This window comes from Larus michahellis, chromosome 1, assembly GCF_964199755.1.
Source record: "Larus michahellis chromosome 1, bLarMic1.1, whole genome shotgun sequence".
NCBI classification, from domain to species: Eukaryota; Metazoa; Chordata; class Aves; order Charadriiformes; family Laridae; genus Larus; species Larus michahellis.
Window position 1 is genome coordinate 25,072,560 of NC_133896.1, and position 13,660 is coordinate 25,086,219.

Genomic DNA, 13,660 nt, shown 5'->3' on the forward strand with positions numbered 1-13,660 from the left:
GAACAACGATTTCAGAGAGATGTGAACTACCTATTTGTGGCCGCAGGCTCCCAACAGAGGTATCCTGCCAGAGCCCCGCACGCTTCAGCATCAGCTCGCTCCCATCTCGGAAAGGCATGGTTTCGGCGGCTTCTTTTTTGCGGGGCCATTTGAGACGCCTGTTTTTTGCCCCCCCCACACCGTACGGCAGAGGATGCCGGCGAGCCCTGCCGTGCCGTGTCGAGCCGGGGGGGCGGCAGGACAGAGCTCACCGCTCTCCCCTCCCAGCACGGAACGCCCCCCGTGTGTCTGAGCCGGCCGGAGAGCGGCGGGCGGGTTTCTCCCACGGTGGCGCCGGGACGCGGGGCGGAACGCAGCCGGGACAACCGCCGCCAGGACCCCGAGCTGCTGCGCGGGGGCCAAGGGCTTTCCCGGCCAGCAGCTGCCCTTCTGGCTGGGAGCAGGGCAGCCGAGCCGAGCCGGGGTAGGTGCTCGCCCAGCCCGGCCACCTGCGGGCCCGCTGCCCGCTGCCCGCTGCCCGCTGCCCGCTGCCCGCTGCCCCCTGCCCCGGCGGGGCGGGCGGAGGTGTCAGCCCAGCCCCGGCCCCGCCTCCGCCGGGAGCCGCTCGGAGCAATTCCCACGGCAACCCAGGCTCGACCCCCGCCCCTTCCCAAACCCCGCCTCCCCTCCCCGCCCCTCCGCTCCCTCCCGCCGCCCGCCGCTCCGGTCGGAAACAGTCCGTGTGTAAACTCGACGTGTCCGGAAAGGTGAGCGCCGCTCCCCTCCTCGCTCCGCGCCCGGCCGCGGGGCGCGCCCGCCGAGCGCGATGCTGGACCCTTCCTCCAGCGAGGAGGAGTCCGATGAGGTGCTGGAAGAGGAGCGGCGGGACCTGCTGCTGCTGGCGGCGGCAGGCGGTGGCTCGCCGCGCTCGCTGCCGCCGCCGCCCCGGGAGCCGCGGGGCAGGGAGGCCGGTGGGGCGCGGGCGGCCAGCCCCAGCCCGTCGGTGCTGAGCGAGGGCCGGGAGGAGCAGGAGCGCCTGCAGCGAGAGGAGCGTGAGAAGCGGCTCCGGCTGCAGCTCTACGTCTTCATCGCCAGGTGCATCGCCCACCCCTTCAACGCCAAGCAGCCCACCGACATGGCCCGCCGGCAGCAGAAGGTGAGACCCCCGCCGTACCCACCCACCCCCCCCCGCAAACCCGCTGCAGTCCTGCCCCGCCGCCCCCCCAGGCCGCCTCGTCCCGTCCCGTCCCGTCCCGTCCCCGCCCGCAGGTGCCGCCGCCGCCGGGCTCCGGCCCGCAACAGGTTGGGGCGGCCGCTGTGCAGGACGGGGGGAGCCCCCGCCGCCCCGGCAGCCTTCCAGCGAGGTGTCGCAAAGCTGGGGTTTCAGCGCGGCTTCTCCAAGCGGGCAGGATTGCCTAGAAATCCATCCGTCACCGGCGGGGGGGGAGGTCTGGGAAGTGGTTTTTTTTTAAGTTCTTAGGGCCGCGCTGGAAGTCGCGGTGCGGAGGGGACAGGGAGCGCGGGCGGCAGCGCGGCGGGGCGCTCCGCGGTGGGAGGGAGGGATGTTCCCGCTTCCCGGCGCTCGCTGCCTGAGGGATGGAGTTAAACCTTCCAGAGGTGCCTCCTGCAAACCGTATTCTGACCATCTGTGCCCAACGCGAGCGATTTCACAGAGGTGAACGGGAAAACTATTTTGTTTCATTAATTATTAAGTGAGGTGCCACTGTACAGAGAAACAATTAACATGCGTGTTTGTGGTGAGAGTGGCCTTCTAATGAGGGCTGACCAAAATTATTCTCTGCATCTTGTACATCAGAGACGAGCTCCTGAGAATTGGCAGGTATGTGGTAGGTATTTATGCTGTAACGGTGCTTATTCTCTGTTACTTTTGAGTTATTGAATAGGTAGAATACTTAAAGTTTTGAACCAAGGCACTGCATTTCCAGATAACCACTTAAAAGCTCAGTTCTTGAAATGTTTGGTCTAAAAAATCTGTGTATCTTTTTTTTTTTTTTTTTTTTTACTTTCAGTTCTGTAAAACAAACCAACCCAAATCAAACCAGAAAAGAAACAAACAAACAAAAAAATGCTTTCACATCAAAAGAGAATTCACACAAAAAAGAATTCAGTTCCACCTGACTTTTTGTGATCTTGGTGCTTCCATATCTCTAACGGTTTATAAAATCCACTACTAAATGTTTTGGGGTGTCTGAGTTATGCCTGCTATAGGGAATTTATGCTTAGCGAATTCTCTGACAAGTTAACGTGGCACTAATAATAAGATTATTTCTGGAAGAACATTTTGTTTTTATTAAGTGTTAGGTACTTAAACTGTGAAGCCTGCATAAAGACATCTTGTAAGCAGGAAGCCAGAGAAAATCTGGCAAAATGAGAATTTTCACCGCTCCACTGAGGACTCCCCACCCCTCCAAAAGAGTCATCATAGAAATGATATTTTGAAGGGACATCTGGAGGTCGTCTAAGTGTGACTTCCCACTGGACAAAGCCAAAGCTGACCTGATGTGGTGTTGACATCAGTCTAGGTTCAAGCAGGAGATTCAAAAGCCTCCGAAGATGCGACCCCACAGCCCATCTGTGTGACCTGCTCCAGTGCTGCATTGCCCTCCTCTTGATGAAATTTTCCTAACCAGCTTCCAAGTTACAACTGGTGGCCATGAACGGCAGAAGATGCTGAACGTTTAGAAGTTCTCACTGATCTCAGTCACTAAGTACAGGAACTGCATTTTAAAAATAACTGCAGCATTAGTTATTTTTATTAATAAGATGTGTGAAAAGAGATTACCGATGTGCAACAAATACAGAAATCCAACAGTTGTGGATTCAACATGAGCAATGAACAGACTGATTGACAGAATTGACTTGATGATACCTAAAATTAAATGTTACTCTTGCTAATTGCTGTTTTTAAGGGAACTCGGACTTCTGGTTTAACTACTATCTGTTGAAAGAGACTTTTGTCATGTTTAGGAATTTAGCTGCAGAACAAGGATGATTTGTCTTTTGCTGGTCAGGAACTAGTGTTTTTAAATAAGACATAAAAAATAATTATTTCTAGAAGTTGTATTTCTCTCTAGAAGTAATGAAATGCACATAAACGCCCTTCCTCTTATTTGACAATTTGATATATTCCAATGAATTACTGAATATAGGGTAGCGGAACTGGTCCTGAGTTTTGAGAGCTCATAAAACCTGCTTTGATGGTTCAGAATCACTGAGAGCCCTACTAAAGAGCCCTCTTTTGTGTCCTCCACTAACACGCTTTTGGATGTGTGATAGCTGGACTCATACTCCACAGGGTGGAAATCCCTCTCATTTCCTGGATGAATTTTCTCGCTGCCAAGATATGATACAGATGTGCACTGTCCCTTAATCTCTTACTCTTTTGCTTCACACCTGACTTCTGTTAGGTGGCTGGCTGTCCGTTGCGAGCTGGACTGAGATTGCTTACCTGTGTTATTTAACTGGAGCCGTTAACTACCGCGGGGCCTGTCCATCGTCAGTGGAGAAGTGATCCAAGGTATGGTTTCCAACCAGAACCTATGATGCTCTGTGGTGCCAGCTCCCAGCCCGGTCTGCCTGTCGCTGGTTGTGCGCTCGTCGTAATGCTTGTGCACCAGCAGCCTTTCTGATAACCTGAGAATAGTATCCACCCTGCTTGAGAGCAGAAGTAATTTGTTCTTTCTGCCAGTTCATTTGGCATATTGCTGAGCAAATACTGCAGAGTTCTTTTTTTTTTTTTTTTTTTTAATGTGGAATTCTTTTTTTAATGTGGAACATATTATCTAGTAAGGGAATGAGACGGAATTCACGTATCAAATATCCTCAGTTGCGTTGTAACATCAGTGAGGAAGTAGTTTACAATATGACTGGCTTCTTATGTTCCTGCTTCAGTATCAGATTAAAATGTACTATACGGTATCTTGAAACCATCATACTTAATGGACTGAGTTACACTAAGCAATGTAAAGAATTTTAAATGCAGGCAGCGTTTCACTCCTCTGTTGTCCTTTCTCATCCTTCTTTCTTCTCACTAAGTAAGATTAGCTCGGCTCTATTGTGATAGATAAGATTAATTAAAAAAAAAATCAAACTTGAAGAAAAAAAAGAAGAGCTATGATAATTCACCCGAGTCCGTCAACTCCCCTAACTTGCTCTTAATGCCAAATTCAATGTAATTTAGCAATGTGCTGAAACACATACTTTTATAATCTGGCTGTATTTCTTTTTTTAATCTGTAGGGTATGTGGTAAAAGTGCTCTTCTTTAACTGTTCAGAGTTAGTTGGTGACCTGCTATTACACGCTGTCTTACTTTGGTTACTGGTAGGTTCATGGTGGAGAAGGAAGAATAAGCTAATATTGGAGATGTGGAACTGAAGCATGGCGTGATTTTTCAAGGTGAGGTAGCAGATCCTGACAAAGATGGAGTTAGTTCTGCAGAGCAGAACTAATATGTACGTAGTAGCATATTTTCAGTAGATACTTATGGACACTTGGTCATGTATTTTCCATACTTATAGAGCAATATTAATGCATCAATGCATTACATGCGGTGCTTTTATCAAGCCAGGTTTGTCTGTCCCTGGTTTAAAAAGACTTTTGTCACTTTTTTTTTGTAGTTTCCACTTTTTTTGATGAGTCCTCTAGAGCATATTTCAGCATCTTTTTTTTTCTGCGTCTCCACTCCTCTTCCTTTCTAGTCCAGCAAAAGAGAAGAGAAGAGTTAACTAATCTCATTCCTCTTCCTTCTCCCACCCCAGCCAAACCAAATCTCAAACCAGCAGATTGAATTTGTCCTCAGAATGGTATTTAGGCGGTGAAAAGAAATGCATTCCCCGTGTGGCTGTCTTCCATCAAGGGAGAGTGGTGTATGTGAAGGCACACAGAGCCAGTGGTTAGACGATGACCCTGGTAACCGTGGTTTATACTAACCGGTTGTACACTTGTATGTATGTACATACTCGGTGTTACTCAGGGAGTGTGTGCCAAAGGCGGGTTCTGTGTCTGGGAGGTGAATCAGAGTTAAAAGTTCCTGGGGGAGGAAGGGACAGTGAAGTGCTTCGCGCTACTACGCTAACAAAGAAGGTGTTCAGCCAGGTTTTTTCCTTCCTCAGCATTTTGACTTTTGCTTTAGTAGTTGAGTGGTCACGCAGTAGAAGCCCAGGATTGGGGGAGAAGTAACACTTCTATGCTAAACAAGATTTCCTAGTGGATGAAAGGCTTACAACATCAAAGCTGATAATTCAAGTCTTGCTTTCATAGGTGATAAGTAGCAGAAGTAATTGAGCTGGCTGTTTAGAAATCATAACTAAATGAGTTTACTTCCTGAATGCACGCCGACCTGTTTGCCTTCTGTTTCTTCTCTCCACCTGTTCAATCACGAGTATATCGAAACCATTGAATTCTAGTTAATACTCAAAAGATGGAGTGGTACTGTTCAGTAATTTATTTTCATCTGAACTCCATGAGTTTGTTCTTTCCTGTTTCTTGGATTTTACCTCTAAGGGAGAGGTTTGTAATGATACGTGTCCACTAAATGACTTCATCAGGAAAATGTTGGTTATAGGGCTAGACTTAATTCTCTGGAGCACAGATTTATTCTCAATGTCTTTATTTCTCCTGCCCCAAGCCCCACTTTTCCTTGCTTTTGATCTGATGATGTGTATCTGCTTGTTGGCTGAGCATGTTTTGTGAAAGAAAAATTGTCTCTTGGCTTCTGAACCTCCTTCATCAGATACTGTTTTCCCTACTGCTAAGGTAGCAAGGAGGGTACCTCCAAAGCCATTGTTGTCAGAAACTCTAGACGTATTTCAGAGGAAGAGCTTAGCTGTAAAACTTGGCCATCTGGTCAAAATTCTGCTAAACAGCTTTCTAGGAAGACGTCTTCCATTCTTACCTTCAATATTTCCTTTACAAATTGCATTTTTTTTGTGAAGTGTTTTAGAAAATAATTTTAAATCAGGTTTATTCACCTCTTTGTTTCTACCCATCACAAACACCCCGATAACACCTTGTCACGGTGCTCTAAGCCGTGTGTATTTTGTTTTCAGTCAAGTCAGTATAGAGTATTTTGGTAAATCCTGTCAAAGCCCGTTAAGGTGATGGCCTACACAGCTCTATATGTGTTGAGACAAGATTATTGGCAAGCAGATCTTTTTACCCCGATCAGAACTTTCTCTTTGGGGAAGAAGTTGTTCTTGTTTGCAGTAGGAAAGTTGCTCATGATGGGCAACTGAGTCACCCACGGTTGAAGAAATGCTGAAGGGTGATGAGAGAAGCAGAGCTTTCTAGTTACCAGTGCCACTTCAGAAATGACAATCCGTCGGAGTTTTGTTTTAATCTTAAACTGCTCCGCAGCTCCAGCCAGCTCAGCATTGATCACTGTGGCTTGGCCAAAAAGCTAGGGAATGGGCTGGGAAAACGAGGGTTGGGCAGACAGCTGTGTAATGAAGGGGACATGTAGGGACAGTCTGCAAAGGTTACTGTGCTGAAAAATTCATTAGTCTCTTTTGCTTGCTTGCTTTGTTTTCCCTGCCTATTTTACCCATACTTGCCTTTGAAATTTGTTTAATTTTTAATTATTCTTTGAGGGGACAATTTTAAATTTTTTTTCTGAATGAGTGAGCTCAGGTTGTTTCTTTCTTTCTGTCACTCACGCAGTTTGACAAGTGTGTTAACTCTGTTGGCGAATACCCCATTTAAAGTGCTAGGGGAAGACTATTTAATTAGTTTTTTCTACAGGGGAGCTGACAGGAAGGGAGTTTGAAGAATCAGTTGACTGTTTCCGTCTCTGCAGGCACGGTGTGGGGGAACTGGCTGGCTGGGCCGCCTTGCATTCCTCACCCTTTGCAGGCGGTTGTTTTTCTCTCATTATATTTTGTGTACCTGAACCGCTGGTAATTGGTGACAGAGAAGCAGAAATACCAAATCAGCTCCCCTTGTCCTTAAAACTTTCTCTCACGTCATCTGAGAAACATGCTCATTGCTGCCATAGAAGAACAAAGCTAGTGAAAATATTATTTTCGCCTCCAAACAGTATTCCTTTCCCTGCATCTGGAGGGAGGCAGTATATCAAAATATTCATTACCCTGTACTGTCTTTAACTGTAGAATATTGCCACATCAGAAAATACTTGGTTGCTAGTTGACTATTCACTGAATGATGTATTTTCTGTAAAAGCAAATTTGCCACTTCCCCCCTTCCTTCCCCATGCACACCTGTTGTCACAAGTTCATGTTTGGGGACACCACTAACCAGTCAGCTCTCCATTTGCCTGCTGCTTATTAGACCTATTTTGTCTCTTTCTGTCTCCGCACCATTTCTTTTTAATATTGGTGAATATCATCCTGAAGTTGCTTTTGGTATATATTGTTTTGCTTTTCCAGTGTACCTCTGTATTTGTGTTCTACTTTTCTGCTATCCTTGTTTCTTTTTTGTGGCGTAGATGTCTCCTACTTCGCTAGCTTAACACATCCCTCTCTCCTGCTGCTTCCCTTTTATTTGTATGCTTGCTAGAACTGGGAAGCTAATAGCTCAGGGACAAAACTTGCTTCCCATTTATCAACCCAAGAGGTGTCTGTGGGGGAAGATGGGATGATGCGTCTTGTTCTGGCGGAGCGCTTGGCCCTCCTCTCCTGATTGAGGGCTGTGTGTTGGGGTGCTAGTCTCTGTGCCTTGACTCCTCCTGGGGCTAGTTGTACTGAGCCCCAGTTAGTATATTACTCTCTCTGAGCTGGCTGCCAGCCTCTGAGGGTTTCAAACTTTCTAATCTTTAAGTCTCTTTTCATATAATTTGTTTGGCACAGTAGTTGCAAAGATGCCGCCTGTATTTCTTTCCATCTTACTCCTCTTGCCGATGGTTGTGGCACGTGCAGGTCTGCTGCTCAGACTTCTCCTTGGTTTTTAGCTATTGCTGCTGAGGAGGGGAGGCAGGGCGAGGAACAGCATCTGCTGAACTCCTGTTCCCTTCGCCTGGTGCCTATCTCCAGTGCCCGCTTCTGCCTAGAAGTGCTGGCACCGAGCTGACAGCGGCCCAGTTCTCGCGCTTGCAGCTGATTCCCCCAGGTTTCAGAATAGCAGCTGTGAAAAGGCAGTTTTCAGTTTGTTGCTGTGTGGGGGGAAACTCTGAGCAGCAGGAGAGGCAGAGTGTTTGCATGTGGGTACCAGGCGGCATCAGCTTGGGTTTGCATTTTGAAGGTTATTTTCACAGTCATAAGCATTGAAGGCTTTACATTTTGTGTTTAAAATTCTCTAGAAGTTGACGGTACTTGCCCAAAAGAATTTATTTCTGGTTATTTATTTTGCAGTGAGGAGATAAAGCATATGCTTCTCTTCAAGTGTGATTACTTGTATGCATGAGTTTAAGAATGTTCTTGAGTGTTTTTCCTGTCAGGAAGAGGAAAAGCATTAATTAACAGCATTGTAAAGAATGAACAGAGCTACAGAGAGTACTTCTTTAACTTCTTTCACCTGGTGAAGAAAAATTAGAAGAACAACAGGTGATTGTACAAGAGTTTTTCTCCAGCTGTGTTTCCATTTTTCTCTCATGCATTAATTATTCATTTATGTTCAAATGTCTTGGCTGTGGGATTTTTGGAAATAGAGGCCTGCAAGCTTCTGTTTAATGAAAGCGCGGGAGGGATTCTCTGAGCGATAGCGTAGACACACACAAAAGTCATCCTTGGGATAGTCCTTTGAGTAGACTTGTTTGGGCCACAGACAAGGACATGGTAGAAAGGACAAAGCTCAGACAGTGTGTAAATGAGATCTCCAAAGAGATGGTGTACATCCACAAAGATTAGGGGAGAATTCTAAATCAGCGACAGAGAGTTTCATGGACTGAGTTGAAGGTATTGAGAAAGTACGTGGAACTGAATTAATTTTGGAGCAGAGGAACAGCAAGGACAGTGACAAAGTTAAGAGGAATGAATTTGTAGCAGAGAAATCCACTGGTCATGAGAGTTAAGCTTTTCAGTATGAAACAGAATTGAAGGAGGAATATCTTGGGGATAAAAGTTTGCAAGAAAGGTATTGGGCTAAGAAAAAGAGATAAGGGTTAAGCTGGGAAAAAGTCTCAGTATCCGTGTCAGTGTAACACAGAATAGCAAGGACAAAAAGTTGGTGAGAAACTTGGTGCTCAGAGTCCATGGAAATCAGAGTGGTAGGATATAGTGCATTGGGGAAAACAGTGTTTTCATGGTCTCAGATTTTTTTTCCTGCAGAAGGCTGCAGTTGTTTTATGTGTTTAGGTATTTCTCATGGTGAATTTGTGAGTTCTATTTAAAAAAACCCAACCAAAACAAACGAAAAAACCCCAACACCACCCCACCTCCAGGCAGTCTATGCTGAATATTGTCCTTGCTGTCTTTTTCTGGGGAGCCTGTTGCTTATACGTTCCTTCATATATTTCCAGATCATGCATTCTGAGGCCTTGTAGTAGTCCTGTAGTCCTGACGGCTCTTTCTCGTTCAGAAGAGTTCTACGAATGTTTCACCATTCCAACTGTTTAATACATGAAATATGCATTACTGTTAAAATATTAATATTGACCGGTTTGGGTTTTTTTTTTTTTATTTTTGATCTCCTTATGGATGGAGCATAAGCAAAGAAAAGAAATAAAAATAAAGAAGTGTTTATTTGGTATAGATCTGATATTAAATTATCTTAGCAATCAGTTCCCCTCTTATTCTTTCTTCCTTCCTGTAATGTCATTAAAAGGCAGAGGATTTTTCAGTCTCTTACCACTGGCCACTGAAGAACAACAAATAGCAGTATTATTTGGATATAGAAGTTAACAAACTCCATTAGAATTATTTATTTTTTTTTTTAGTAATCTTCCACTTGCAGAGTTGGAGTATTTGCCTGAATGGACACTTAGATTCAGCTTGTGGTAACTTAAGACCAAATACGATATCATTCTCGTAACCACATATATGCTACAAACGGTGGAGGTTCTGTGTGTGCTAGTACATGGTTATGAAGTAATTAGAAGCATTTTAGCTTAAATATACTGCGATACAAATTCTGCCAATCTCGTTTATACGGGTTGGGGTTCTTTTCAGCGTGCTTTGGCTCCCAAAATCAACTACTATAAACACATGCCTTGACATTTCTAAGGCCAACTCTTAAAATTGTCTTTCCCTGCCATCCGAGGTTTCAGGTACACTTACTTAATGCTTCCAGGCCTTTTTCCCTGATAATATATGTTAGAAAATGACTAGCTATGTTTCGTGTGTATAAGCCTTCTGTTTTGCCACTTGGAATATAAAAAAAATAAACATCCTATAAAGGTAATTGAGAATTACAACACCTGGCAGCCTGTGTGTATATACATGCATTTTGCCTATGTGTTGCTGAAAAGGAAATGTCATTCTTAACCGTGCAATCTAAAGGTGATCTACTTAATCTTCAGATCAGTCACCCACTAGTATCAGATTATGTAGGAATTTTTGTGCCCAGCTCTCATTCAAACACCGCTGTCACAGTGAGATGACGATTCGTTTGTCCCCTCTTTGCCCCTACCTCCCACAGGCCGGGGAGGGGGGGAATTTTTAAGACCTTTTTACTTTCTAAATCTCAGGGCAGGAGAGCGGTACACTGTGAACAGGGCTGGGTGTTATCGGTGGTCTTTGCTTGGCTGGTTCTCAAAGTTGGCATTGAAGCAAATGGATTACAACAGTCTTTCTGTGACTTTAATACAACTTGCTGTCTGGAGATGAAAAGCATTGTATAAGAATGAGAAGTACTATTTATTTAAAATGGCAACAGAATTGTTCAGATTGTCACTAAACCGCTAGCCGTTTTATGTGCTGGATATTTCAACTTTAATAGATTATTAACACATTAATTTGCTAACTACAGCTGTTAGTCAGAACTCAGTCCGAAACTGCCTTCAAGAGGTCACAGAGATGTGATAAAATCAGTAAACTGGCCAAAGCCTCCATACACGACCTTTTTGCTGTATTACAAGCTGTATCTGTTACAAGTGCACTTAATTACGCAGAGCAGCACGCAAGGGACGGAGACTGTACAGGCTGGCAGAGTTCTTTCCGTATTATAAAAACCTATTTCTAAATCTGCTGTATTTTGCTGATCCATGCCTGCTGGTGTTGGGCTGTGGTCATGGCTACTTGCCGTGGTCATGGCTATTGTCCAGTGGCTGCGGCAGTATGTTCTGCTGAGATAATTGAGACTCTCTTAGAAAGTAAGACCATCCCCAAACATAATGCACTTCATCAGTGACAACATCATCATCTGCATCACCATTTTAGCTCGGATCAGGAGTGTGCTTTAAAGTCACCCTCCGCGTCCCACTTGCAGAGTTCTGGTTTGGATCGCATGGATATGGCTGTGGGGGGGCAAAGCTAAACCAGAAGTTACGTTGCGGGAGCACGTTAAGTCTGTGCAACCGGACTGAGGGAAAGCCTCCTGAAATGCATTTAGGGTGGGTGTTAGGTCCCCAGCATGAACTGTTTCACTGGACAGATGCACTTTTCTGGTGTGACGCTGCTTGCCAGCGTGGATGTGACTTCAGAGAGAGTCAGAGAGATTTAAAATACAGCAACTAACGCAGAGTCAAGAAAGAGAGGTGGAACCTAAATGATATAAATAGCACAACAGGGCAGTCTCCTTTCTAAGCCAGTAACGCAGGACAGAATATGCAATGCAAACATAAAAACAGCTGAAGTAACAAAGTAATAAGAGTCTTGCTATGTCTGAAGTTAATTAGGGGCAACAAACTGCCCCTAATTACTAAAAGTGTGGGATCCTCAGCAAAGCTGCCTGGGATACTAATTAAAAGAACTGATTATAAGAAATAGAATGCATAATTAATGACTGAGAAATCGTTTTCAAGAGTATCTTCAGACAGCAAATAAAGTGCCCTTGGAAAATATTGTGACACCCTGAGCCATCCACTGAATCTAATCCCGCAGATAGACCTGAACTGATTTGCAAGAGGTCGGTGTGCTTACGCTTTCTAGGGCTGAGGGTAGGGATTAATGGGGGCAGAATGACACCGAGAATAGGAATAATATTTCTGTTTTAATGTGAAATACTCTTTTCAATTTGTTTTATGTATGACTTCAATAGAACCTGGTTATGAAATACGCTGACATACTGTATTTTCTTTTAGTAGTTGGCTTTGCAGTAGTCTGCTGCTCGTACAGTTGAGTGAGGTCTTTAGTGCCCTTGGGTAGCATCCTCTCTGTGTTGATTAGTAGCCTGTGTGTGTGTGGCAACTGTTCGCTGTCAAGTCTATGGGCCGCCAAATGGACTGTGATTTATCTTTTCTAGGTTCTTGAACAAATAACAATCTGAAAATTATATCTGACAGAACAAAAATTGAAAGTTTAAAGATTTATCTTCCTTGCAAAAAAAAAAAAAAAATCCAGCCTGATTAATGAAGGGGTTTGGTCCTAAGCAGTTCTTTAAAGGAGCTAATCAGGGGTTAAGTTTTATCCAGGCACCTGTTTGGGTGTTCCTGTCTAATTATGCACTCCTTAATTTCTAAACTTGAAATGTTTTTAATAGCCCTGGTCCTCAATTACTTTGACATGTTTATAGAAGTTTATATTAGGAATATCAAAACTATAAATGCTTGGAAGCATCAAACCCTATGTGTAATTTCCTATGCTGCTTCTAAGCATCTGCTGGAGGCTGAGGTGAGAGGCTGGAGGTGCCCCGAAGCGCTGGGGTGAGCATGGAGGCAATCCAAAGGGACATGGGTGCCTTTAAGTCATTAGGCTGTGAGACCAACCCACTGCTGTATGATGTCCCTCCAGACAGGCGTTATGTTTAATTCTCGCTGATCGATCTGTGACCATTACAGAGAGCCCCCTTTTACATGGGATTCTTGTTCACAGAGGGAGCAGACCCAGAACTGAAATATCCATATCTTCTATAGCATCTTTTACTTGTTCTGGGGGAGTCAATAAATTGATCGGTATCTCTTTAGTCCCATAAGGTTGTGTGTTGTAACTCTGACTGCATTTGTACATTGGAAGGGGGAAACAATCGACCTGTGTATGCCTGAAGTGAGACCGTGACCGCGCTGTGTGACCCTGTCAGCGGGGTCCTGCTGCTGGGGGCACATCCCCACTTCCCCACATCCCATGGTTCTGCCACATTCCCTATGACATGTGAAAAATACACATATGTATGGTTATATGCATATTTTGTGTGTGTCTGTGTGTATGCATGAGAGGGGCAGGGGGAAAAAAGCTATAGATACTGATAGGAGGGGAGTAGAATGAGCGCTCTGTAGCATGTTATGATCTAACCTGTTTTAAAGAGGTTACACATTGAGCATAAAATACTGAATACAAGTCACTTGATACTGCTACTTTTTCAGAGTCATCTTTTCTGTTTATTGTTGTAAAAATTGAAAATTGCCATTTGCTTTCTTTAAAAACAAACAACACCCACTGTCCCCCACCCCCTCAAACCAGAACAACAAACCCAACACCCCAAACCATGCAGACCTATATTTCTGCCTTGGCTCAATTTGGTAGTTACTTCATGTAAAATGAGACTCCTGAACCTTGCGATAAGGAAGCAAAGATGTTCCTATGGTTTCTGTTAACAGTAGATGTTTTAGTTTTTATTAATATTGCGCTTTCCGAGTTGATCTGATTCCCTAGGGCTAGCTCAGAGCGTGCCCTG

The 13,660-nt window shown here is 44.8% G+C and overlaps 1 protein-coding gene across 12 annotated transcripts in view; it reads left to right on the forward strand.

The window, feature by feature from the left end:
* The first annotated feature begins 471 nt into the window (after window positions 1-471).
* Window positions 472-13,660, forward strand: part of CADPS2 (calcium dependent secretion activator 2) — a 321,334-nt gene continuing 308,145 nt past the window's right edge. For 11 of the 12 annotated variants that reach the window (XR_012588637.1, XR_012588624.1, XM_074596347.1 and 8 more), the window contains exon 1: window positions 677-1,135. Coding sequence is in view for 9 of the 12 variants with exons in the window: in XM_074596347.1 (XP_074452448.1) it covers window positions 806-1,135 (330 nt within the window). In the remaining 3 variants the exon portion in view is untranslated. Of the gene's footprint in view, window positions 1,136-13,660 lie in introns of all 12 variants that reach the window. The other variant, XM_074597183.1, reaches the window with a different exon arrangement.